Source organism: Trichechus manatus, unplaced genomic scaffold (assembly GCF_000243295.1).
Source record: "Trichechus manatus latirostris isolate Lorelei unplaced genomic scaffold, TriManLat1.0 scaffold00122, whole genome shotgun sequence".
Taxonomy (NCBI): domain Eukaryota; kingdom Metazoa; phylum Chordata; class Mammalia; order Sirenia; family Trichechidae; genus Trichechus; species Trichechus manatus.
In genome coordinates, this window is record NW_004444058.1 from 6,132,342 (window position 1) to 6,157,218 (window position 24,877).

A 24,877-nucleotide genomic window follows, 5' to 3' on the forward strand; every position below is an offset into this window, starting at 1 on the left:
TTTTCAATTGCCTCATATGCATGTGAAAGCTAGACAAAGAATAAGGAAAACTGAAGAATACTTGCCTTTGAATCATGTTGCAATGCAGAATATACCATGGACTTCCAGAAGAATGATCAAATCTGTCCTGGAAGAAGTACAGCCAGAATGCTCATTAGAAACAAGGATGGCAAGACTTCATCTCAAGTAGTTTGCACATGTTATGAGAAAGGAAGAATCCCTGCTTGGTAAACTAGAGGGTCAGCGAAAAACAGGAATACCCTCAACGAGATGGATTGACAGAGTGGCCACCACAATGGGCTCAAGCATAAGAAGGATTGTGAGGATGGTGCAGGACCAGACAGCATTTCATTCTGTTGTACATAGGGTGGCTATGAGTCAAAACTGACTCAACGGCACCTAACAACATTAGAATTAGTAGGCCAAAAGTACAATGAAAAAAAGAATATTTGCACAGTCTCAAAGTATCGCCCTATGAGAAACTTACTAATTATAAAAGATAAAACAGTTAACTTTACAATAGTGAATGGAAGAAACTATGAGAAATATGGAAACAAACAAAAAACTCTTAAACCAAATTCAAGATCAGTGTATTTTATTGTATGCAAAATAACATCAATAAAGCATAAAATAAAAAAAAATAAAACCACATTTGTTCAAGGCTATTCTCTGCAGCCTGATTTGTAACAGGCAGACTTTGAGAAAAGTAAAATTTAGCTTGGACTGAGAAAACAAACACTGACGAGGACAGTCCTGCAGTTACAAGGAAATGGTCATTCTGCCAAAGACACAAACTAACTGTAATGACCCTTTTTTGAGTTATTATTCCCTCTTTACTAAGAACTTTGTTCTTTAATCTCAGACTTTGGGAAAATTTGTTGTTTGAAACTATACCAGTAAAAATGAAACATCCCACTTTTGACAGTCTCTCCACTGTGTTCTGATATAATGAAGGTGCGAGGAATGACTAAAGGCCTCCTAACGTTCCTTACATTCATAATGCCTCTCAAATGTGAGTTCCTGTATGTCTAGTGAGGTGTGAGGAACGACAAAAGGCTTTCCCACATTCCTTACATTTATAAGGCCTCTCTCCACTGTGAGTTCTTATATGTCGATTGCGGGATGAGGACTCACTAAAGGTTTTCCCACATTCCTTACATTCGTAAGGCCTCTCTCCACTGTGAGTTCTTATATGTTGAGTAAGGTTTGAGGAAGAACTAAAGGCTTTCCCACATTCCCTACATTCATAAGGCCTCTCTCCACTGTGAGTTCTTGTATGTGCAGTAAGGTGTGAGGAACAACTAAAGGCTTTCCCGCATTCCTTACATTCATAAGGTCTCTCTCCACTGTGAGATCTTATATGATGAGTGAGGACTGAGGAACAACTAAAGGTTTTCCCACATTCCTTACATTCATAAGGTTTCACTCCACTGTGAGTTCTTTCATGTCTTGTGAGGCATGAGGTCTGACTAAAGGCTTTCCCACACTGCTTACATTCGTAAGGTTTCTCTCCACTGTGAGTTCTTTTATGTCCAGCGAGGCCTGAGGTCTGACTAAAGGTTTTCCCACATTCCTTACATTCATAAGGTTTCTTTCCACTGTGAGTTCTTTTATGTCTAGTGAGGCATGAGGTCTGACTAAAGGCTTTTCCACATTTCTTACATTCATAAGGTTTCTCTCCGCTGTGAGTTCTTCTATGTCTATTGAGGTATAAGGCCAGACTAAATGTTTTCCCACATTCCTTACATTCATAAGGCTTCTCTGCACTATGAGTTCTTCTATGTCTACTGAAGGATGAGGCGTCACTAAAGGTTTTCCCACATTCCTTACATTTATAAAGCATATCTCTGTTATAAAATATTTTATGTAAAATAAGGGAGGAAGGAAGATCACAGGTTTTACAACATTCTTTACATTCACTTCTATGACCTCTCATATGTGTCCAAAAGCATGAGAAACTAAAGAAATTTTTCCCACATTCATTACATTCATAGCATTTGTCACTAGTGAGTGTTGTCACAGAATTCTTAAGCGCTAAGATACAAATGACATCCTTTCCACATACCTTACATTTTTTAAGTTTCCTTCCAGTAAGAGTTCTCATGGAAGAGGTTGGATGAGTGGGACAATTGCAGGCTTCTCCACATTTCTTACACTGACAGGTACTGGATCTATTGTGAGATATAGTAGGCTGGCTATGTGATGAATGATCCATGAAGTCTTTCCCACACTCACAGCATTCAAAACGATGTACTTCTGGGGGATTTCTTTTCAGCACAGTAAGATTTGGAATGTGGCTGAAGGTTTTCCCACACTGATTGCCTTTATTAGTTTCGCAGAGGTTCTTTACTGTATGACTTCTGTTAAAAAAAGGCAACATGCCGTTGGAAATACGTTTGTTCTCATTTCACCATGATAAACAAACAGGGAACATGCATGGTTTTAGCCCTGACTTGTGTCATGTTTCATAGGTTGAAACATCTCCCAGAAATACTACACTTACTGTTTTTCTAAAATATGTGGCTTTCTGATAATTGTGTCCAAGTGAAGTATGTCTCAAATACTTGATATCTAACTCACATTTATGAAAAGGTTGTACTGTGAAAATTCTCTGAACACATAATTTTACAGCAAGGCTTACACATATTGTTAGGTGCTGTCCAGTTGGTTCCAACTCACAGCAGCCCCATGGAAAACTAAATGAAACACTGGTCCTTCACCATCCTCAAAATCGTTCCTATGTTTAACCCCATTGTTGCAGCCACTGTCAATCTATCACGTTGAGGATCTTCCTCTTTTTTGCTGACCTTATCAAGCATTATATATATGAGCATATATACATATGTGTATAAATAAGTACATAATGTCATGACACCTTAAGACTATCTCCTGAGGCACTGTTTCTCTTGTATGAATAACACTTACCTCAAATGTCTCCTCTGATTTTTATGCCGATCTTTACTGCCATGTGATTCTGAGATTTCTCCTAACATGGAAGACCAGGAGTCATTCTTCATGAATCGCACTATTATATGTTCAGTGGATAACTTCTCTCCATTATTAAGGTTTTGAGAGACTGAGTCAATAATTAAAGTTCAGTTTCACAATATGCAACAAAAAGGAAAGGAATTGTTAGGGGAAAAAAGGCTGCTGTGAACAAAGACTTAGCCACATCACTGTTTCAGTGCTTTGGCAATAGTTAAAAAGCAGTTTACTAGGAAATACTTCCACGAGAATTGAGAGTTACCGTGACATAAATAGGTATAATTAGGGAGCTAAGTAAAATGATACTGGACATAATACACAAATATCAAAGCGGAAAAGGTCCATGACCACAGATGTGAGAGGATTGCTAAAGTTAGAAACGTAGCTCAGATATCTGTGAAGTCGTGTCCTCAACCCAAGAGACTTTTTCTAGCTGATTCAAATGTGATTTGCTCTATGCCAGGGGCACAGCGAGGGTAATGAGTACCCAGGGGCAATCTCTAAGTTGCGCACCACCCCACCCCAATTTCAAGATGAACAGACGTTGATAATGGTAATACATCAGCAGAAACACTTTTCCCCCTCTTATCCAGCTGCCTCAGTCAGGAGCCTTTCATATTTGTCATTCTGCATCTCATCTGACACCTCCTTGGACCTGCACACAGGGACATGTGCCCCCCATCTCCCCTCGCTACACCTCTGCTCCATGCAAGGCTGATCCTTCAAAAAAATTCTTGCTATCCTGGTCCTCTATGACACAGTGGCCCTGTATCAGTCCTATCTCCATTGTTCTTGCTTCTGTGAGAAAAGAAATGGTATAGCTGACATGATGCTTATGGAAGAAATGCATATCATGAAGGAAGACAGTGAAGAGTAATGAGCATTTCCCTGACACTGAGCCAATGGTTTGCTCTTCAGGGCCTCTGAAGATGGATAGGTGTGAGTTTATGTGCACCAAAATAAAATCATGTCAAACTTTTGCAATAAACATAGTCTCTGTAAGGTTCACAAACATAAATCTCTCAGTGCCCCCAAAGTGATCCCTGAAGCCAATGCTTACGTACAACAGTTAAAGAGCCTCAGGGCTTTTAATCACAAGAGAAATGAAAACTCACTTTAGTACATAGAGTTTTATGTTCATAGGGTAGCCAGCATATGTGAGCTACATAGACCAAGGGACCATGTCTGTTTTATTAAACAATTTATTTCCATTCCTGAGCCTAAATTTTGGAGCAAAGTCAATGGGTAAAATTTTGCTCACTAAAGAAATAGACAAAAAAAAAAAATGATGCTATTCTTACCTACTAAGGCCAGGTTTCTGAAAGTTTCCATCATCACCTCTCTGTAGAGTTTCCTCTGAGCAAGATCCAGCAAAGCCCACTCTTCCTGGCTAAAGACCACGGCAACATCCTCAATTATCAGTGAGTCCTAAAACATCCCACACATTTTGAATCAGCAAAGTACCATTGTACTCCATTGCGTACCAGAAAGAAGGGTGAGGCTGACAGTACTAGGAAACTGAGAATTCACAGGGATTTGACACAAAGTTCTGTGTTCTACCAAAGTCTACTCTAGGGCACAGCCATCAGCTTAGTCCCTTCACTGACAACATTCACTCCCTCACAGATTGTATCCTGTCTCATGGACTTCCAACACACCGAAATAATCTATCCACAGTTTGATGGCAACCATTTGCAGTCTTATTCCTCTCTCTTTATGGTCTAGAACAGTTAGAAAATATAGCAGAAATTAGAGAAAAGCTATAATTCAGATCATCACTTCCTTCTTAACAAACAATTTCACCTCCTTCCATAAGACCCGCCAGAACACTCAACAAAATAAAAAGCAAAGGTTAAACGCAGGATGAGGTATTAACCAACGGGAAACACAGAATGGCAGTGTTTCCTTTTGCCCCTCACAGTCATGGGAGGACCAAGGGCCCACACAAACTGACAACTCAAGGCCCTCAGCTTATCATATTTTCTTGAACAATTCTTGGAGATCAGGAGGTGACAGATATATCTGCTGAAAAAAGAATATTCTTTTACAGAATTCTGAATTTTTACATCAGTCACCTGTTTTTCAAAAACTCAGTGGTTCTGTCATCCTGTCACTTTCATAGAGACATGCAACAGTAAGTAAAAGTCAAAAAGAGCTCAAGTGTGAGACAGAAAACATGAGAATCCAGATCTCCCCACAATTCTCAAATTGTAAGACCTGGCACAACTGTATACCAATTATTAGTGACTGCTCCCCTGAACAAACATACACCCATACATTCTTACAGTCAAATGTTATGACAAAGAGTACTACCCTCTGCAGAAACAAAAATAGCATGCCCTTGTGTTTGCTGACCGAGAAGAGGTTAATGATGTCCATTTTGTAATGACTGCACATGATGAATGTTATCAATGTCACCAAGTTACACATGTAAACATTGTTGAACTGACGTTTTCTTACATATAATTTTTACCACCAAAAAAAAAATTTGTAAGTAACAAAATGCAGACAGTTTACCTATTAAATTACCTGTGAAGCCTAGGCAACAGGAAATAACATACCAGCCCTCTAGAGGCTCCACTCCAAAATTCTCTCACATTTGCAGCCCCTGAAAGGCAATCATGATTACCTGAACCCCGACCAATGGTATTAGTCTCCTGGTTCTGCTGCCTCTGCTGCTGCCATTTCTCTGCTGTTGCTTCTCACTGTATCTCGCTGTTTCCAGTGTTACAGCTATCTCCAGGGTCTAGGAGGTGCCAGTGCAGGGACCATGGGCCCAAAGGACGCATTCCAGTCCCATCTCTTCTTTCTTGATGGTGTGAGGTCCCCTCTTTCTGCCTCTGGGATCATTCAAGCCTAGCAGGTTGGCAAAACTGACTAATCCTCTCGTTAGGGTTCCATACACCTTATTTGCATGGCACCACCCCCACAAGGGCGCCATGCACCTATAGCAAGCTATCCTATTCCCTTGGTGGGCCACAAATACCTCACTTGCATAGTCCCACCCAGTCATTTGGTGGGAGTTACAAAGAGTATGGCTGGAAGGGACATACTAATTCACTGCAACACAGGCCACACACTGGCCCTTCTAGCCAATGTCCCTTTCATACTTGAAGTATTTACTTGCCCCTTCCAATCATTCTACCAGTCCCTAGCAATCATTAACAATTAGTCCTTAAGTAGGGCAGAGTCCTCAGGGTGAGATACTCAGGTACTGGCAATTCAGGTCTGTTGTAGGTATCCATCTGATCTGGTTAGGTTCTCCAAAAGTCATCTCAGCTTCACCCTTACCGGCCTCTGATAAAATTTAACTGAGAGAAGATTATTCCCTTGCTCTGAGAGCCTCTGAACCTCATGAAGTAATCAGCATAACAAAACCTTTAAGGGATTTTAGGTTCAGCCACTGTCCTCCAGTCCGGAAGTGCCTTCCCCTTAGTCCACTCTTTCAGTTACTGCTTCTACAATTACTGTATTTAAATCACAATTAATCCTGTTAACAATGGAGACTCACAACTGAATCATATAATCCTATCAGCATTTTTCCCTGCCCTCTCTTCCCCAGACCTATCAGGAAAAAGAGGCATCTATTCAGTGGGGATCCCTGCTTTACTCCTTCATTTTGAGTCTAAGGACACCCATGAAATTGTGTAAGCCATCCACTTCATGCTTTTATCTCTCCGTTTTAAATAGCCAATTTCTAAATTGCCTGTCCTTACCAAACCAGTAGTCTAGGGAGACAAGTATGTTGTTGGAACTTTGAGCATCTGCATCCATAAGCAAAGTCCAGTGCAGAGCAAGCCATCAAACTGCAGCAATTTACACCATCTCATGGTATCAAACCTCTTTCTCTTCATTAGATTTGGTTCTGGTCAGCTCAACCCTAGCCCCTGTGGGCTAGATCAATGGGTACCATCCCTAGGACATGGAGTCCACACAATTCCCCACACTTGAGACCAGCCAGCCCCTTCCTCTCTAATTCCTTATTCACCATGGGCTCAGTCAGTGGGCACCATCCATAAGCTCAGGAGTCCACACAACCCCCTGCATGTCACAACAGCCAGCCCTTTGTCTCTATCTTCCCTAGCCTCTGTGGGCTAGGTCAATAGATGCCAATGGAACATACCCAAACTCAGCCTGTCTCTTCATTGCTGCACCTCCTCCATTTCCACTCACTGAATGGACCCAAGTAGTCATACTCACAGGCTCTCTTTAAATTCCAGTCCTGGAAAAGTGTTCTTCTGATAGGCACTGACTTTTCCTGCCTCAAAGCACCCAGTGGCAAAACAGTTGCTCGAAATTCAAAAAGCAAAACAGTCTCTTTTTCTGCATGTTCTTCCTTCTAATGCAAATCTCCTGATCTCCCAGCAGTTCAGGGTAGATCTGCATGTCTTTTCAAATGCAAATTTACTGACTCTGAAGGTTTTGGGAGGGGCTCAGGTTTTTTACCTAAGCCCCTAGTAGGCTATACACAGGGCTACTGCATTCAAACCAACAGCCTGTGCTTCCCTCAAACAAATTCCACTTACTCTTTAAGCATATTCAATCAAGTAATGGCTGAGAAAATAGCTGTAAAATCTCTATTACCTACAATACATAATGTTCATTTCTATCATACTTTTAGATCTGTTTTACAACACTAGGTTGGAGAAACATTCAATATTCATAGTACATTCAAATAAACATGTAACCCTTTTTAAAACATTCTAGTTTCATGTTCTCCACACCTTATCTACCCACTCATATGCATATGACCTTGGGTCTCTGGCTGTGTGGAACCAGAAGATCCTGGCCCCCTATCAATCATCCCGTTTCACGGGCCTGGCCCCTGCCTCAAACCATTCCAAATGTTGCTTTTCTTCCCTCAACTGTAGCATAACATCTCTCACTTTACTTTCAGCCATTACAGATAACAACTAAAGTAACCATCCAAAAAATCAAAAGTTTCCTTTCCCATTCTCCTTCGTTCTTTCTCTTACAAACTCCCATGCTTCCATGAGTCTGGAGCCACTGCAACAAATCTCGTTTCTGATGCCAACTGGTATCTGACCTCTTCTAACTTCATAAAGGGGAAGAAGAATCATTATCAGCATCAACAGCCCAAGGCTGATTCCTAGGAGGCAGAGATCAGATTTATCTCCTCTCCAACTTTTTACCAATTCTGACACCAAGCCATCCCTCCCACAGCACTCTCCACTTCTCTGCTGGGTTCGATAATTTGTTGCAATGGCCACACAGAATTCACAGACAATACTCAAAAAACTATGGGTTTTTTAGGGAAATAACAGGTTACAATTCAGGACCAGGAAGGACTCAGGATACAGTTCTTCGGTCAGGACAGCTTCTTGGCCATGTTCACTGGCAAGCCTCTCCCAGGCCCCCAGGGCCTCAGGCATCTTGAGCAGGCCTGGCCTCTGCTCTGTTTGGGCAAGGGTTACAAAGCTCTTTAGCTGTGCTGTTAAGTGCCCTGAGGCACCCCACTCAGCCAGTAAGCCTCGTCACAAAGGCGCTCAGCTCTCCAGCTCTGTGAGTTGGCAAGTCTAGCTCCACCATCAGGTACAGAGACACCCCACTCTGACAGTAAACCTCGTCCCAAAGGCACTCACCTCTCTCGCTCTGTGGGTCAGCAAGCCTAGCTCTGCCAAGTGCCCAGAGGCACACAACTCTGATGGCAAGTCTCCTTCCCAAAGGCGTTCACCTTTTTTGCTCTGTGGGCCAGGAAGCCCCAGCATGATGTCTCCTACCAGTCTCCTGGTTCTGCCGCCTCTGCTGTCATTTGTCACTGCTTCTCACCATCTGTCACCATCTCCAGTGTTACAGTTCTGTCTCCTGGGTCTAAGAGTTTCCTAGAGCAGGGACCATGGGCCTAAAGGACGCACTCTGTTCCGGTCTCCTTTCTTGGTGGTGTGAGGTGCCCCCTTTCTGTCTCTGGATAGCTCATTTTAAGCCTACCAGGATGGCAAAACTAATTCCCTCATTAGGGTTCCATACACCTTATCTGCATGGTACCACCCCAAAAGGCTCCCATGCACTTTTTTGCATTATTAGCAAGTTATCCAATCTTCTTGGTGGGCCACAAGTACGTCATTTCCAGAGTTTCACCCAATCATTTGGTAGGAGTTAAAAAGATTATGGCTAGAAGGGCCATATGAAGTAATTCACTGCACCGCAGGATTACAACACAGGTCGATTTGCCTTTGAAGCCTAAATTCCTAACAACTACACTTCTGTTCACAGGCATACGATTCTGTTGTTATTCTGGCTGTTATTCTCCAATAACACAATATATGACCTAGAGCCCTGCTTGATACTGAGAAAAGACAACAGAAATATCCTATTCAATTGATACAACCTGGACCTACTTCTCCTGGTAAAGCCCTGTGTCTCACATAAGACTTCTTCCCTTCACACTCTAAACCGTGGCTACCTTTATTTATTAAAACTTATTTAGGTAATACGGACACAGAGCCTATTTCATGTTTGCAAAACAGATTCAGCAGTGAACAGAAATATCCAGATGAACATGGATTCTAAGTTTTTGAGCGTGGACAGTGAATTTATAAATACATATACATAAACGCGTTAAAACCACTGCTGTCAAGCTGATTCCGACACACAGTGACCCTATAGGACTGAGTAGGGCTGCCCATAGGGTTTCCAAGGAGAAGCTGGGGGATTCAAACTGTTGACCTTTTGGTTAGCAGACTGAGCTCTTCACCACTGAGCAACTAGGCCGCCTATATATATGTTGTTGTTGTTAAGTGCCGTCGAGTCGGTTCTGACTCATAGCAACACTATATACAACAGGACGAAACACTGCCTGGTCTTGCACCATCCTCACAATCGTTGTTATGCTTAAGGCCACTGTTGTAGCCACTGTATCAATTCATCTTGTTGAGGGTCTTTCTCTTTTTCACTGACTTTACCAAGCATGATGTCCTTCTCCAGGGACTGATTGATCCCTGTTAACATGTCCAAAGTGTGTGAGATGTAGTCTCGCTATATTTGCTTCTAAGCAGCATTCTGGTCGTACTTATACACATATATAGAGACAAAGAAATAGACAAACACACATATGACATATATACATACGTACATGTACATATAATGCCAACTGGCAATATGTTCTACAGAAAACACAGCACAGTAAGGAGACGAACAGAGCCCTGGCAGCGCAGTGGTTAAGAGCTCTGCTCCTAACCAAAAGGTCAGCAGTTCGAATCTTTACCAGCTGTTCCTTGGAAACCCTATGGGGCAGGTCTACTCTGTCCTATAGGCTCACTATGGGTCAGAATCAACTCGATAGCAACAAGTTTGATTTGGTTTTTCAGGGGGATAATCAGCAAGTAACACAAGCATTATTTATCTTTAGTAAGTTAGCAAGAAAACAAAAATAGTAATTTTAGATAACATTAGCTAGTGAAACCTGATTTGGAAAGGAACAAATACCACTTTAAATTCTAATAACTTCAAAAGAGACCATGATGATTTTGCAAACCCTCATATATATTTCACATGCTCGTGGAATTCAACAAGCCCCAACACAGAGGCATAGGAGGCAAAGGGCTCCACTGACCTTCATGCCCAGGAAAGAGAAGATACACTGCTTATATGCAGAAAAGAAAAAGTCATTAGCAGTAGGCTAAACATACAAATTTGAGAAACTGGAAAAACAAAAGCAGCTTAAATTAGTACAAAGAATGTAACATGAGAGGCAAGCCCAAGATGGCAGGGGATTCGGACACTTTCTGTGGTCCCTCTTACAACAAAGACCCCCCAAAAAAGTGAATCAATTATATATGACACTCTAGGAGTCCTGAACATCAAAGGCAAAGTTGAAGAATCAGACTGAGTGGCAGGGGGAGGGAGAGATGGTTCGGAAGCAGCAAGGAGTTGCCAGACCTGACCTGGCAGGAACCAGCACCCTGCAGGCCGGATCGGCTGGCATGCGCACTGAGGTGAGTAGTGGCACTCAGGACGCATTTTCCACATCAGGAGAGACCAAGTGGCAGACAGTCTACTCGAGCCTCCAGAACCAGTGAAAAGCAGCACTCAATCAACAAAGATAATTACTTGTCTAACCCACCGCATGGATCGAAAAACACCCAGTTTGGAAAGAACCTCTCTCCCATTTACCTGCCTCCTCCATGCTCTGCACTGGGTCCCTGGATGGCTTCAGCAATTGCTGTGTCCCCTGGGCCAGAAGGAGGACCTGTCACGCTCCCTGAGCCATTCTCCTGGCCTTGGAAACAAATTAACAAGTAGGGAAAAACTAATCTGCTAGCTCCCCTAAGCTGGGAACTCAGGGCAGGCATAAGGGTCCACAAGGCTAAAATATAATAAAAATTAGAGCAGAATTAAATGAAATAGAAAAACAACTGAAAGGGTTAACAAGACCAAAAGCTGGTTCTTTGAAAAGATCAACAAAATCGATAAACCACTGGCCAAACTGACAAAAGAAAAAAAAGGAAAGGAAGCAAATAACCCAAATAAGAAATGAGATGGGCGATATCACAACAAACCCAACTGAAATTAAAACCTACAAGGTACTGCAAAACCTCAACAACAAAGAGACAAATAACCCAATTGAAAAATGGGCAAAGGATATGAACAGGCACTTCACCAAAGAAGACATTCAGGCAGCTAACAGATACATGAGGAAATGTTCACGATCATTAGCCATTAGAGAAATGCAAATCAAAACTACTATGAGATACCATCTCACCCCAACAAGGCTCGCATTAATCCAAAAAACACAAAATAAACGTTGGAGAAGTTGTAGAGAGACTGGAACACTTACACACTGCTGGTGGGAATGTTAAATGGTACAACTACTTTGGAAATCAATTTGGTGCTTCCTTAAGAAGCTAGAAATGCAAGTACCATACGATCTAGCAATCCCACTCCTTGGAATATATCCTAAAGAAGAGCCATCATACAAATAGATATATGCATACCCATGTTCACTGCAGCACTGTTCACAACAGCAAAAAGATGGAAACAACCTAGGTGCCCAACAACAGACAAATGGATCAACAAATTATGGTGTATTCACACAATGGAATACTACACAATGATGAAGAACTACGATGAATCCGAGAAACATCTCATACTGTGGATGAATCTGGAAGGCACTATGCTGAGTGAAATAAGCCAGTCACAAAAGGAGATATATTGTATGAAATTACTATTAGAACTCAAAAAAATGTTTAAACACAGAAAAAAACATTCTTTGATGGCTATGAGGGTGGGGAAGGAGGGAGAGAAGTATTCACTAACTAGATAGCAGACAAGAATTATCTTAGGTGAAGGGAAGGACTACACACTCTACAAGGGAAGTCAGCACAACTGGACTAAATTAAAAGCTAAAAAGTTTCCTGAATACAACCTAACACTTCAAGGGTCAGAGTAGCAGGGACGGGGGTCTGGGGACCACGGTTTCAGGGGACATCTGGGTCAACTGGCATAACAAAGTTTACTAAGAAAATGTTCTGCATCCTACTTTGGTTAGTGGCGTCTGGAGTCTTAAGTTAGCGAAGACATCTAAAATGCATCAATTGATCCCAACCCGTCTGGAGTAAAGGAGAATGAAGAACACCAAAGACACAAGGAAAATATTAGCCCAAGAGACAAAGGGCCGCATAAACCAGAGACTCCATTAGCCTGAGACCAGAAGAACTAGATGGTGCCCGGCTACCAGCAATGACCGCTCTGACAGGCAATACAACAGAGAGTCCCTGACAGAGCAGAAGAAAAGTGGGATGCAGAACTCAAATTCTAGTAAAAAGACCAGACTTAATGGTCTGAGACTGCAGGGACCCCGGAAGACATGGCCCCCAGACTCTCTGTTAGCCCAGAACTAAAACCATTTCCGAAGCCAACTCTTCCAAGATTAGACTGAACTATAACACATAAAATGATATTCGTGAAAAGACTGCTTCTTAGCTCAAGTAGATACATGAAACTAAAGGGGCAGCTCCTGTCCAAAGGCGAGATGAGAAGGCATAAAGCGATAGGAGCTGGTTGAATGGACACGGGAAATCCAGGGTGGAAAGGAGGAGTGTGCTGTCACATAATAGGAGGGCAACTGGGGTCAAATAACAATGTGTTTAGATTTTTGTATGAGAAACTAACTTGAACTGTAAACTCTCAATTTAAGCATAATTAAAAAAAGGAATAAAAGATGAGGGGTAAAAAAAAGAATGTAACATGAAAATAGAGACCACAGTAATAACACGAGACACAAATGAAGACTTCTGGTCCGATAATGTCAAAATGGCACAGCAGGGGCATCTGACCTCCTCTAACTTCACAAGGGGAAAGGAGAAACTAGATCAACAGCCCAAGGCTGATTCTCATGAGGTGGAAGTCAGACATACCTCCTCTCAACAGCCCTTTTTACCAGTTCTGACACCAACTATCCCTCCTACTGTACTCTCTACTTCTCTGCTGAGTTCAATAATTCATTGCAATGGCCACACAGAACTCACAGACAATACTCATGATTATGGGATTCATTAGGGAAGTAACAGGATACAATTCAGGCTCAGGATATAGTTCTTCTATCAGGACAGCCTCTTCCCAGCCATGCCCTCTTTCAGCTTTGCTGTTAAGTGCGCCAAGGTACCCTACTCCACCAGTAAGCCTCAGCCCAAAGGTGCTCAGCCCTAGTTCCATGAGTTGGCAGACCTAGCTCCACCAAGTGCCCAGAGGCACCCTATTCCACCAGCAAGCCTCCTGCCTGAAGGTGCTTAGCTTTCCTGCTCCATGGGCTGCAGCCCACTGCACTGTCTTCTGCCAGTCTCCTGCCAATCTCCTGCCTCTGCTGTAGCTGATTCTCTGCCACTGTCTTCAATGTTACAGCTCTCTCTCTCTCGATCTCCTGACTGCAGGAGCTTCTCAGCACAGGGATCCTGGATCCAAAGGATGTGCCCCACTCTTAGCTCTTCTTCCTTACTGGTGGTGAGCTCCTCTCCTCCCGTCTCTCATATGGCTCATTTTAAGCCTAATGGGATGGCAAAACTGACCAATCCCTTCATTAAGGTTACACAGATCTTATTTGCATGGTCCCACCCCCTACATGCATGCCAAGAACTTTATTTGCATTATTAGCAAGCTAGCCAATTCCCTTGGTGGGCCACAACTGCCTTATTTGTATAGTCCCATCCAATCACTTGGGTGGGAGTTACAAGACCATGGCAAGAAAAGCCATATAAAAGCAAACCATCATACTGCAGACATACAAGGAGCTTGGAAGTCATCACGACTATTCTCGCAAGAAAAGATCTGAACATACTAAACTCAGAATATTGACGTCACAGGGCAAACTGCCACCCCAAAACTGGAGGGACACATAAGCAGCTACAGAGAATCATATCAAAGCAAAAACCCAGCAGCAGAAACCACCTCTAGGATCAGTATCAGCACGGGAAATTAAAAATGCAATTGATGAATTGCTAGAGGCTCGATGTGGACAAACTTCTGAGGTAAAAATGCCTCGGGGGCCCAATCTTAGGGAGACTCACAGAGTTTTGTGAGTTTTATCTGCAGGAAACCCTATCAAGTCCTCTGTGTGACCATCTGAGAAAAATCTCCTTCTGCTTCATTACAGCAGGGGGAAGAGGAAAAGCAGCCACTTCAAAAATTTCCCAGACGGTTCTCTTTTCCTTGACAAGGCCAGCTCCCAAGAGAACCTCTTTGGACAGAGCCTAACCTGCAGTAGGGAAATACCCAACTCCAGCCCTATCTAGGCTTCCTGTCTCACCAAAGTGGGTGAGGGGAGAACTTGTATGTCACTGCCCAGGGGCACAGGCTCACTAAAAGACTAAGAAGCATTGGACTACACCAGGTTTCCCCTTGGTCCACACCTTACTACTACATCAACAAGGGTCTTATATAATAATGGTATTACAACAGAAAGAACTCCAAGTCTCAGACCTGATTTAAGAATTCTCCAGGAAACCTGAACACAAGAAAACAAAACAAGAACATCAGAGCAACAGACAACTACAGCAAAGAGTAAACACAACCTAACTTCTAGCCAAATGAAAAGAAAACTTCATACTTAAAGGCCTATTTACTTACTTAACTTTCTTTTACTTAATACATAATCTCTAGCTTTCAACAAAAAACCATTAGGCATACTAAAGACAAAAACACAGACCGAAGCGGCAAAGCAATCATCAAAATCAGTCTAAGATACAGCAGAGATTTTGGAATTATCAGATCAAAAATTCCAAATAACGGTAATTAACATGCTAGGGGTGCTAATAAATGAAGTATATAACATGTAACAACACGAGGGTAATGTAAACACAGAGTTGGAAACTGTACGAACGAAACCAAAGGAAAATGCTAGAAATCAAAACCACTGTCACAGAAATAAAAAATGTCTTTAACAAGTTCATCAGACGACAGGACAAAGCCAAGGAAAGAATGAGAGAGCTTGAAGATATGCTAATAGAAATGCTCAAAACTGAAATGCAAAGAGAAAAAAGAATGGAAAAATGGAACACAATATCCAAGAACTGTGGGACAATTACTAAAGGTGGACCATCCATGTATTGAGAATACCACAAAGGAAAGACAATAGAAATGAACAGAAGAAATATTTGAAGTTAGTACTGAGAAATTTAGAAAATTAAACCAAAGATTCAGGAAGTTCAGGGAACACAAAACAGGATAAGTACCAAAACACTGTATCTAGTGATACCATATTCAAACTGCACAAAATCAGAAAGAAAATACTGAAGGAAGCCAGAGGAGGGGTGGGGGGATTCACTTTCCTATTGAATAGCACGGTTAAGAATTACCACAGACTTGTCTTAAGAAACCATGCAACCAAAGAGAGACTGGAACAAAAAATTTAGTGTTGAGAGAAAAAAGGACTAAACTAGAACTCTGTACTCACCAAAATTATCCTTCAGAAGGGAAGGAGAAAATAACAAAAGTTGACAAAGATGTGGAGAAACTGAAGCCATTATCCATTGCTGGTGGAAATGCAAAATGGTACAGCTGCTATGGAAAAGTTTGGCAGTTCCTCAAAAAGCTGACGATAAAACACGGTATGACCCAACAATCCCACTCCTAGGAAAATACCCAAAAGAATTAAAAGCAGAAAAGCAAACAGAAATCTGTACACCAATATTCACTGCAGCACTGTTCACAATAGCCAAAATATGGAAACAACCTACATGCCTGTCAACAGATGAATGGATGAACTATAGAATATCCATACAACAGAATATTGCTTAGCTATAAAGAGAAATGTAAACCTGATAAGTGCTAGAACATGGATAAACTTTGAAGATATGCTGAGTCAAATAAGTTAGCCACAAAAAAACAAACACTATCTGATGCCACGTATATGAAATAGGCAAATGTATAGTGACTGCGATACGATGCATGACTTTTATATGGCCTTTTTCGCCATGGTCTTTTAACTCCCTCCAAATGACTGGGTGGTACTATGCAAATGATGTACTTACGGCCCACCAAGGGGATTGGATAGCTTGCTAATAATGCAAAAAAAGTGCATGGCACTCTTGCAGGGTGGGACCATGCAAATAATGTGTATGGAACCCTAATAAGAGGATTGATCAGTTTTACCAACCTATTAGGCTTAAAAGTTGTAAAAGATTTCATTTTGCTTGGATCCACAATCAACATCCATGGAAGCAACAGTCAATTTCATTGGGCAAATCTGCTGCAAAAGGCCTCTTTAAAGTGTTAAAAAGCAAACATATCACCCTGAAGACCAAGGTGGGCCCAACCCAAGCCATGGTGTTTTCAATCACCTCATATGCATGCGAAAGCTGGATAAGGAAGACCAAAGAAGAATTGACGTCTTTGAATTATGGTGCTGGCAAAGAATATTGAATATACCATGGACTTCTTGGTAGAAGTATAGCCACAATGCTCCTTAGAAGCAAAGATGGCAAGAATATGTCTCACATACTTTGGACATGTTATTAGGAGGGATCAGTCCCTGGAGAAAGACATCAAGCTTGGTAAAGCAGAGGGTCAGCGAAAAAGAGGAAGACTTTCGATGAGATGGACTGACACGGTGACTGCAACAATGGGCTCAAGCATAACAAGGATTGTGAGGATGGTGCAGGATCGGGCAATGTTTCATTCTGCTGTACACAGGGTGGCTATAAGTCGGAACCAACTCAAGGGCACCTAACAACAACAGGCTTAAAATGAGCCATCCCAGAGGTGGAAAGGTGGGACCTGACTACCAAGAAGAAAGAAGAACCAGGAGCAGAGCACATCCTTACATCAGTAAGTAAAAACATCCAAAAACAGAAGGCACCAGTCTCAGATGGGTTCACTGATGAACTCTACCAAATATTTAATGAAAAAAGCATGCCAATTTCTCTATTCAGTCCAGAAAATAGAAGCAAATACTTTCAAACCAATGTTATGGGGCCAGTTATTACCCAAATGCCAAAAACAGAAAAATATTACATTACAAGAAACATAAACTACACACCAATTACGAACACAGATGCAAAACTCCCCAACAAAAAATTAGGAAATTGAATCAAAAAATGTATAACAAGAATTATATACCACGACTGTCATGGATTGAATTGTGTCCCCCCAAAATATCTGTCAACTTGGCTAGGTCATGATTCCCAGTATTGTATGATTGTCTACCATTTTATCATCTGATGTGATTTCCCTATATGTTATAAATGCTATCACTGTGATGTGATAAGATGGATTAGCGGCAGTTATATCGATGAGGTCTACAAGATTAGACTGTGTCTTAAGCTAATCTCTTTTGAGATATAAAAGAGAGAAGCGAGCAGAGAAAAGATGGGGACCTCACACTACCAAAAAAGCAGTGGCGGGAGCAGAGCGCATCCTTTGGACCTGAGGTTTCTGCGCTAGATGCTCCCAAACCAAAGGAAAACTGAAGACAAGGACCTTCCTCCAGAGCTGACAGAGAAGAGAAAGTCTTCCCCTGGAGCTGACACCTTGAATTTGGACTTGTAGCCTACTGGACTGTGAGAGAATAAATTTCTCTTTGTTAAAGCCATCCACTTGTGGTATTTCTGTTATGGCAGCAGTAGATGACTAAGACAGCATTTGGTATAAGAAGTGGGGTGCTGCTTTAACAGATACCTAAAATGTGGAAGTGGTTTTGAAACTGAATGGATAATGAAGAGAAGAGTGAATGGAAGAGAAGATAGTGAATGGAATGGAAGCAAGAAGAACTGTTAACGGAGACGGTGCAGATGGTGAGAAGCAGCAGCAGAGGACCAGCAGCAGCAGAGAACTGGCAGCAGCAGAACCAGGAGACCAGTGCGAGATGGTGCTGGAGCAAACCCACAGAGTGAGAGAGCCGAGTGCCTGTGCGCAGGAGGATTCCTGGTGAAGTAGGGTACCCCCAGGCATTTATTGGTGGAGCTAGGCTTGACGACCCACGGAGCAAGAGAGCTGAGTGCCTTCCAGCCGAATTTACTGGCAGAGTGAGGTGCCTCCAGGCACTTACCAGTGGAGCTACAGAGCTTTGGATCACTTGCCCCAGCAGGGCAGATGTGGACATGAGGCCCAAGAGGCCAAGAAACCAGGAAGCAGAAGCTGAAGAGTCAAGGAACACAAGAAGCCGAGCTGCCTCAGTCTCAAAAGGTATGGCCAGGACCTCTGGGGTTTCAAAGGGCGAAGCCACGGCCTCTGTTGTTTCTAAAGGTGGAGTCGCCACTCAGATGGACTAGGAGATTGGTGTGCCTAAAGCCAAGGGAGTAGAGTTGCTGCCCTAGTGTTCCTGGAAGGCAGAAGGGCCTCCATTCAGAATCCAGAGTGTAACCAATACCTAGAGTCTAGAGGGCAGGTCCATTGTGTAAGTGGTCTCAGAGAACAGAAGATTATTTTCAAGCCGTGACAGCTAATGTAATGTGTTCTGCTAACTTGCTTGGTGCCTGTTATGCCTTCTTTCCCTTCATTTTCTCCCATTTGTAATGGAAATGTCTACCTTGTGCCTGTCTGTTGCGCTATTGTGCCTCTGGAAGCCAATAATGTGTATTCTAGATTTTATAGATAAAGAGGAATTTTTTGGATTTTGGATTTGGAGTTAAGACTTTTGTTACGATGGGGTGAATATGCTTTACACGTGGGAAGGACATGAATTTTGGGGGGCCAAAGGGTACAATGTCATGGATTGAATTGTGTCCCCCAAAAATATGTCAGCTTGGCTAGGTCATGTTTCCCAGTATTGTATGATTGTTTACCATTTTATCATCTGATGTGATTCTCCTATGTGTTATAAATGCTATCACTGTGATGTGATAAGATGGATTAGCAGCAGTTATATCGATAAGGTCTACAAGATTAAATACTGTCTTAAGCTGATCTCTTTTGAAATATAAAAGAGAAAAGCGAGCAGAGACATAGGGACCTCATACTACCAAGAAAGCAGCAACAGGAGCAGAGTGCGTCCTTTGGCCCTGACGTTCCTGCACTGAGATGCTCCCAGACCAAAGGAAGACTGATGACAAGGACCTTCCTCCAGAGCTGACTGACAACAGAAAACCTTCCCTTGGAGCTGACGTTCCGAATTTGGACTTGTAGCTTACTGGACTGTGAGAGAATAAATTTCTCTCTGTTACAGCCATCCACTTGTATTTCTGTTATGGCAACACTAGATGACTAAGACAACGACCAAGTGGGATTCATTCTAGATATTCAAAACTGGTTCCACACTAGAAAATCAACTGATGTAATCCATCAAATCAACAGGCTAAACAAGAAAAATCACAGGAACACGTCAATAGATGCAGAGAAAGCAGTTGACAAAACCCAACACTCATTCAGAATAAAAGTTCTCAGCAAACTAGGAAAAGAAGAAAATGTCCTCAACTTGATAAAGAACATCTACAAAAAAACCTACTAGATGCTTCCTGCTAAGATCAGGAACAAGGCAAAGATGTTCCCACTCATCACTGCTATTCAACATTGTACTAGAAGTCCTAGGTAATGCAACGAAATGAGAAAAGGAAAGAAAACTATACAGACTGTTAAGGATGAAATAAGGAGCCTTAGTGGCATGGTGGTTAAAACACTCACCTGCTAATCGAAAGGTTGGTAATTCGAACCTACCAATGGTTCTGCGGGAGAAAAGATCTGGTAATTACTACAGTAAAGATCACAGCCTAGGAAACCCTATAGAGCAGTTCAATCAACTCGACAGCACACAACAACAAAGGATGCAATAACCTGTCTTTGTTTGCAGAAGAAATGATTGTCTACATAGGAAACATCAAAGAATCAAGAAAAACACTCATGAAACACCTGCAGAGACCCTTTTTTCTTTTTTCCTTTTTTTAACTGATGTAATTAAATGAAGTTTACATTTCAGGTTAGTCTCCCATACAGAATTTTTTTAACATACATTGTTATGAGACCCCAACCGCTCACCCCATTCTGTGACAGCACACTACTCCTCCCATCCGCCCCGATTCCCCATGAACATTCAACCAGCTCCTAACTCTCTCTGCCTTCCCGTCTCACCTCTGGACAGAAGCCGCCCCTTTGGTCTCTTGTATCTACTTGTCTAAGAGGCACATTCTTCACGAGTATCACTTTACGTCCCACAGTCCAGTCCAATCCCTGTCTGAAGAGTTGGCCTCAGAAACTGTTTTAGTTCTGGGGTGATGGAGAGACCAGGTCAGAGTCGATCTTAACGACATGGATGCAGTAAAGCTTTCAGGACCTTCATTTGCAGAGGTGGCACAACTCAAAATGAGAAGAAACGGCTGCAAACTTCCGTTAATAACTGGAACACGGAATGTACAAAGTATGAATCTAGGAAAAGTGCAAGTCGTAAAAAAAGAAACAGACTGCATAAAGATCAATATTCTAGCTATTAGTGAGCTGAAATGGACTAGTATTGGTCATTTTGAATTGGACAATCATATGGTCTACCATGCAGGGAATGACAAACTGAAGAGGAAGGGCACTGCATTCATCATCAAAAAGAACATTTCAAGATCTATCCTGAAGTATAACGCTATCAATGACAGGATAATATCCAAAGCAGAAAATACCAGAAGACGTTTACTTGTGTTGTACTGACTATTCGAAGGCATTCAACTGTATTAATCATAACAAATTATGGATAACATTGCAAAGAATGGGAATTACAGAAACTTAATTGTGCTTATGCTGAACCTGTACACAGACCAAGAGGTAGTCGTTGGAACTGAACAAAGGAATACTGCGTGGTCTAAACTCAAGAAAGGTGTGGGTCAGGGTTGTATCCTTTTCACTATACTTATTCAATCTGTATGCTAAGCAAATAATCCAAGGAGTTGGACTATATGAAGAAGAACACAGCATCAGGATACGAGGAAGACTCATTAACAACCTTTGATATGCAGATGACACAATCTTGCTTGCTCAAAGTGAAGAAGACTTGAAGCACTTACTGATGAAGATCAAAGACTACAGCCTTCAGTATGGACTGCACCTCAACATAAAGAAAACAAAAATCCTCACAACTGGACCAATAAGCAACATCATGATAAACCGAGAAAAGGCTAAAGTTGTCAAGGATTTCGTTTTACTTGGATGCAGGTGGACTCCTGTCCCCAGCTACATAACTTTGGCGACATCAGGAGAGCACCACCACCACCCAGGACCCCATAAACAGAGCCTTCATCTACAAACTCTTTCCCCCCTCTTCTAACCTACCACACAATGTGAGAAGTGCTGTTTTAGTTTTAGAACTGCACAAAAATACTCCAGTGCCTAGGGGAAGTCAAGAAAACTATTAAGAGAGAGGGGACAAGGATGGCTCTGGAAGGCCAGGTCTCAGCCACCAGAGCCAGAGCTGCTCCGTCTTCAAGGCTCTGGTCAGGACACTCTGTCATTCAACACAGAGCACCAAGGCCCAAGGTGAGAATGTTAACACCCCATGGTGCCTGCTCTCAGAGTTACATAAGGAAGGTGACACCAGGCATCCAAATCTGGAAAAGCCATGTATCTATTGAGGAAGGGCCCAGTGACAGTGGAGCAGGGACGGACTTAGGATGCCTCCTAGGGCTCAGTCCCTTGGCGTACTCTGCCATCTGTTTTCTTCATTGATGAATCATAGTCCCACAGCACACAGCTGGTCCCCCAACAATTCACATCAAGTCTCGCTCATTTACGGTAATAGCCCAGTTCTTTGTGGTACTCACCATTTCCTTGCTCCACCTTCTGGAAGTCTAAGGGAATGTCGTCTCTAAGCCCAAGAATTCACTTCAGTAAGAGGAATGGGAGTAGAAGCAGAGCACTGGGCAGTTAGGAAGCACGTGAAAAATGTTTGGTCCACACATCAGTCAGAGCAGTTAAAATCCATACTTGTGATTTACGGATGTGCAAGATGGTCACGCTAGATCCCCAGCTGCCTGGACTGGACTAGTTTCTCTGCAAAACACTGGAGACCTGAAATGGAAAAAGGATGGGGAGGAAATAGTGTTGAGGAAGCAGGGAGTGACAGGTTTTTGGCTTCCTCCCCAGGCTCAGGGCAATGCTCCACCTTGAGGGCATTTGCACTGAAGGTAGAACAGGCCCCAGCCTCTACAGCACACACCTGCATTCTTCATGCAGCTCCATGGGCTCTTCTTTCTGGCAACAAGATCACAGATGCAGGAACTTACTTGTCCCAGAACATGAGAAGCAACAAGTCCTGGCCAGGCTGGAAAACTTGAGCCTGATTTCCTCCAGGAAGTCAGGGGTTCAATGCTGAACCTGTGGGTTCACCTATGTAACTCTGATCCACATAGATCAACACCAAAAACCAAATCAAACCCACTGTCGTCTTGTCGATTCCAACTCTTCTATCAACACACACACTATTATTTGCTATTAACATGGGTAATTTTCAGGGAGAACATATTTTTCAAGTTCTGTCAATGAACCCATCATGGTTCATTCATTTTTAATTATGTACAGTTAAAACTCTTCTATTGTGCTTTATTATAAAATTTCCATTTATAGCATTGTAATATATGGTATTTTTCCTGTGTCTTTCACAATGAACATTTCTTTCTTTCCCTTGAGTGTTTTTTCCCCTTCGTTTTCAAACTGTGCCACTACCAGTCCTAAGCTTTTGAGAAATCTGGGAGGATTCCTCAACACTTTGTCTTACAATCTTATAATATAAATCGATCAACAAATAAATCAGAAAATCATTAAGTTTTCTCTAAGGAGCCATTTCTTGCCTCTGTTCCCATTTCTTTCCTATTTCCCCTCCAAGCTGACTCCTGTTCTTTCATTTGTTGGTCTCAGTGTAAATGTTCTCTCTCTCTCTAGCATGCTCTTTACACCAGTGTCTTCCCCCTTAAGCATAACCCTTCCTTTTATATCCACTCCTCACCTATCGACTGTCTTGTTAACCAATACTTTGCATTTACAATAGTAAAAAATCTGCTAAATCTACTATTTTCAGCATTAACAATGTTATGTCTGGCGGGAACAAACGCCAAGGTGGGACGTGGGAGTAACGCTGGCTGTGATGGTTAAGGCTATGTGTCAACTAAGCTGGGCCATGACTCTCAGCAGATTGGCAGTCACGTAATGATGTAATTTAGCAATTATGTAATGAAGGAGTCGTCTTCCATTCTGTGATGTGGTCATCTTCCATTCTGTGATCTGATGTAATCATTCTCCATTTTGTGATCTGATAAGACCAGCCAATCAGTAAAAAAGGGATTCTCCTTGGGGGTATGGCTTGCATCCAACATAAATAAAAGTGTTCCAGCAAGGCTCACTGTTGCTCTGAATCCTGCATCTTACTTGTCATCATCTGACCTCCAGTTTTTAGGACATGAGACAGCAGCCTGATGTCTGAGCCGCTGATTATGGAGAACACAGCCTAAGACATTCCAGCTCCCTCAGCCCTGTGAGTCAGCAGCCTGCCATCTGACCTGCCGGTCTGGGGATCTAATTTCACATACCCATGCATCTTGTCAGTTTGTCATACTGTAGTGGCTTGCGTGTTGCTGTGATGCTGGAAGCTATGCCACCGGCAGGGTCACTCATGGCAAACACTCATAAGCAAATACCAGCAGGGTCTCTCGTGGCAGACAGGTTGCAGCTGAGCTTCCAGACTAAGACAGATGAGGAAGAAGGACCTCACAGTCTACTTCTGAAATAATCAGCCAGTGTAAACTTTACAATTAGCAGAACACTGTCTGATATAGTGCTGGAAGATGAACCCCTCAGGTTGGAAGGGACTAAAAGCTGACTGCCTCCTTGAAATAGAGTCGACCTTAATGACATAGGTGGATTCAAGCTTTCAGGACCTTCATTTGTTGATGTGGCACAACTCAAAATGAGAAGAAACAGCTGCAAACATCCATTGATAAAGGAACGTGGAATGTACGAAGGATGAAACTAGGAAAATTAGAAATCATCTGTGATGGTTAAGATTGTGTGCTATCTTGGCTGGGGCATGATTCTCAGCATTTTGGCATTAATATAATGTTATGATCACTTCCCTGTTGAGATATGATATGTGATCACCCCCATGATGGGATCTGCTGTGAGTAGCCAATCAGCTGAAAGGGAGTTTCCTTGGGCATGTGGCCTGCATCTGAATATAAGTGGACATTCTGGCTTTTGCCTGCTCTGGATCCTGCAGCTGGCTCCTGTTCGTCTGACCTCTGGTTTTTGGGACTCGAGCTAGCAGCTTACCTGTGGTCTTGCCTACCAATCTTGGGATTCACTGATCTTCACAGCCTATGAGCAAGAGCCTTGCTCTCCCACCTGCTGATCTTGGGTTCGCCAGCCCCTGCGGCTACATGAACCAGGAGAAGTCTCTATCCGAATCTATGGACTTGGGATGTTCTAGCCTCTACAACTGTGTGAGCCATTTCCTTGATATAAATCTCCCTCTCTCTCT

General features: G+C 42.4%; 1 protein-coding gene across 1 annotated transcript in view; it reads right to left on the minus strand.

Moving 5' to 3' along the window:
• Positions 1-844: 844 nt before the first annotated feature.
• The window catches only part of LOC111822043 (zinc finger protein 14-like), a 30,422-nt gene continuing 6,389 nt past the window's right edge, over positions 845-24,877 (minus strand). The window contains 5 exon segments of the mRNA XM_023738761.1: positions 845-1,098; positions 1,100-2,360; positions 2,926-3,076; positions 4,287-4,413; positions 22,170-22,416. Of these exon segments, the coding sequence (XP_023594529.1) occupies positions 979-1,098; positions 1,100-2,360; positions 2,926-3,076; positions 4,287-4,413; positions 22,170-22,172 (1,662 nt within the window). The 5' untranslated portion in view covers positions 22,173-22,416 and the 3' untranslated portion in view covers positions 845-978.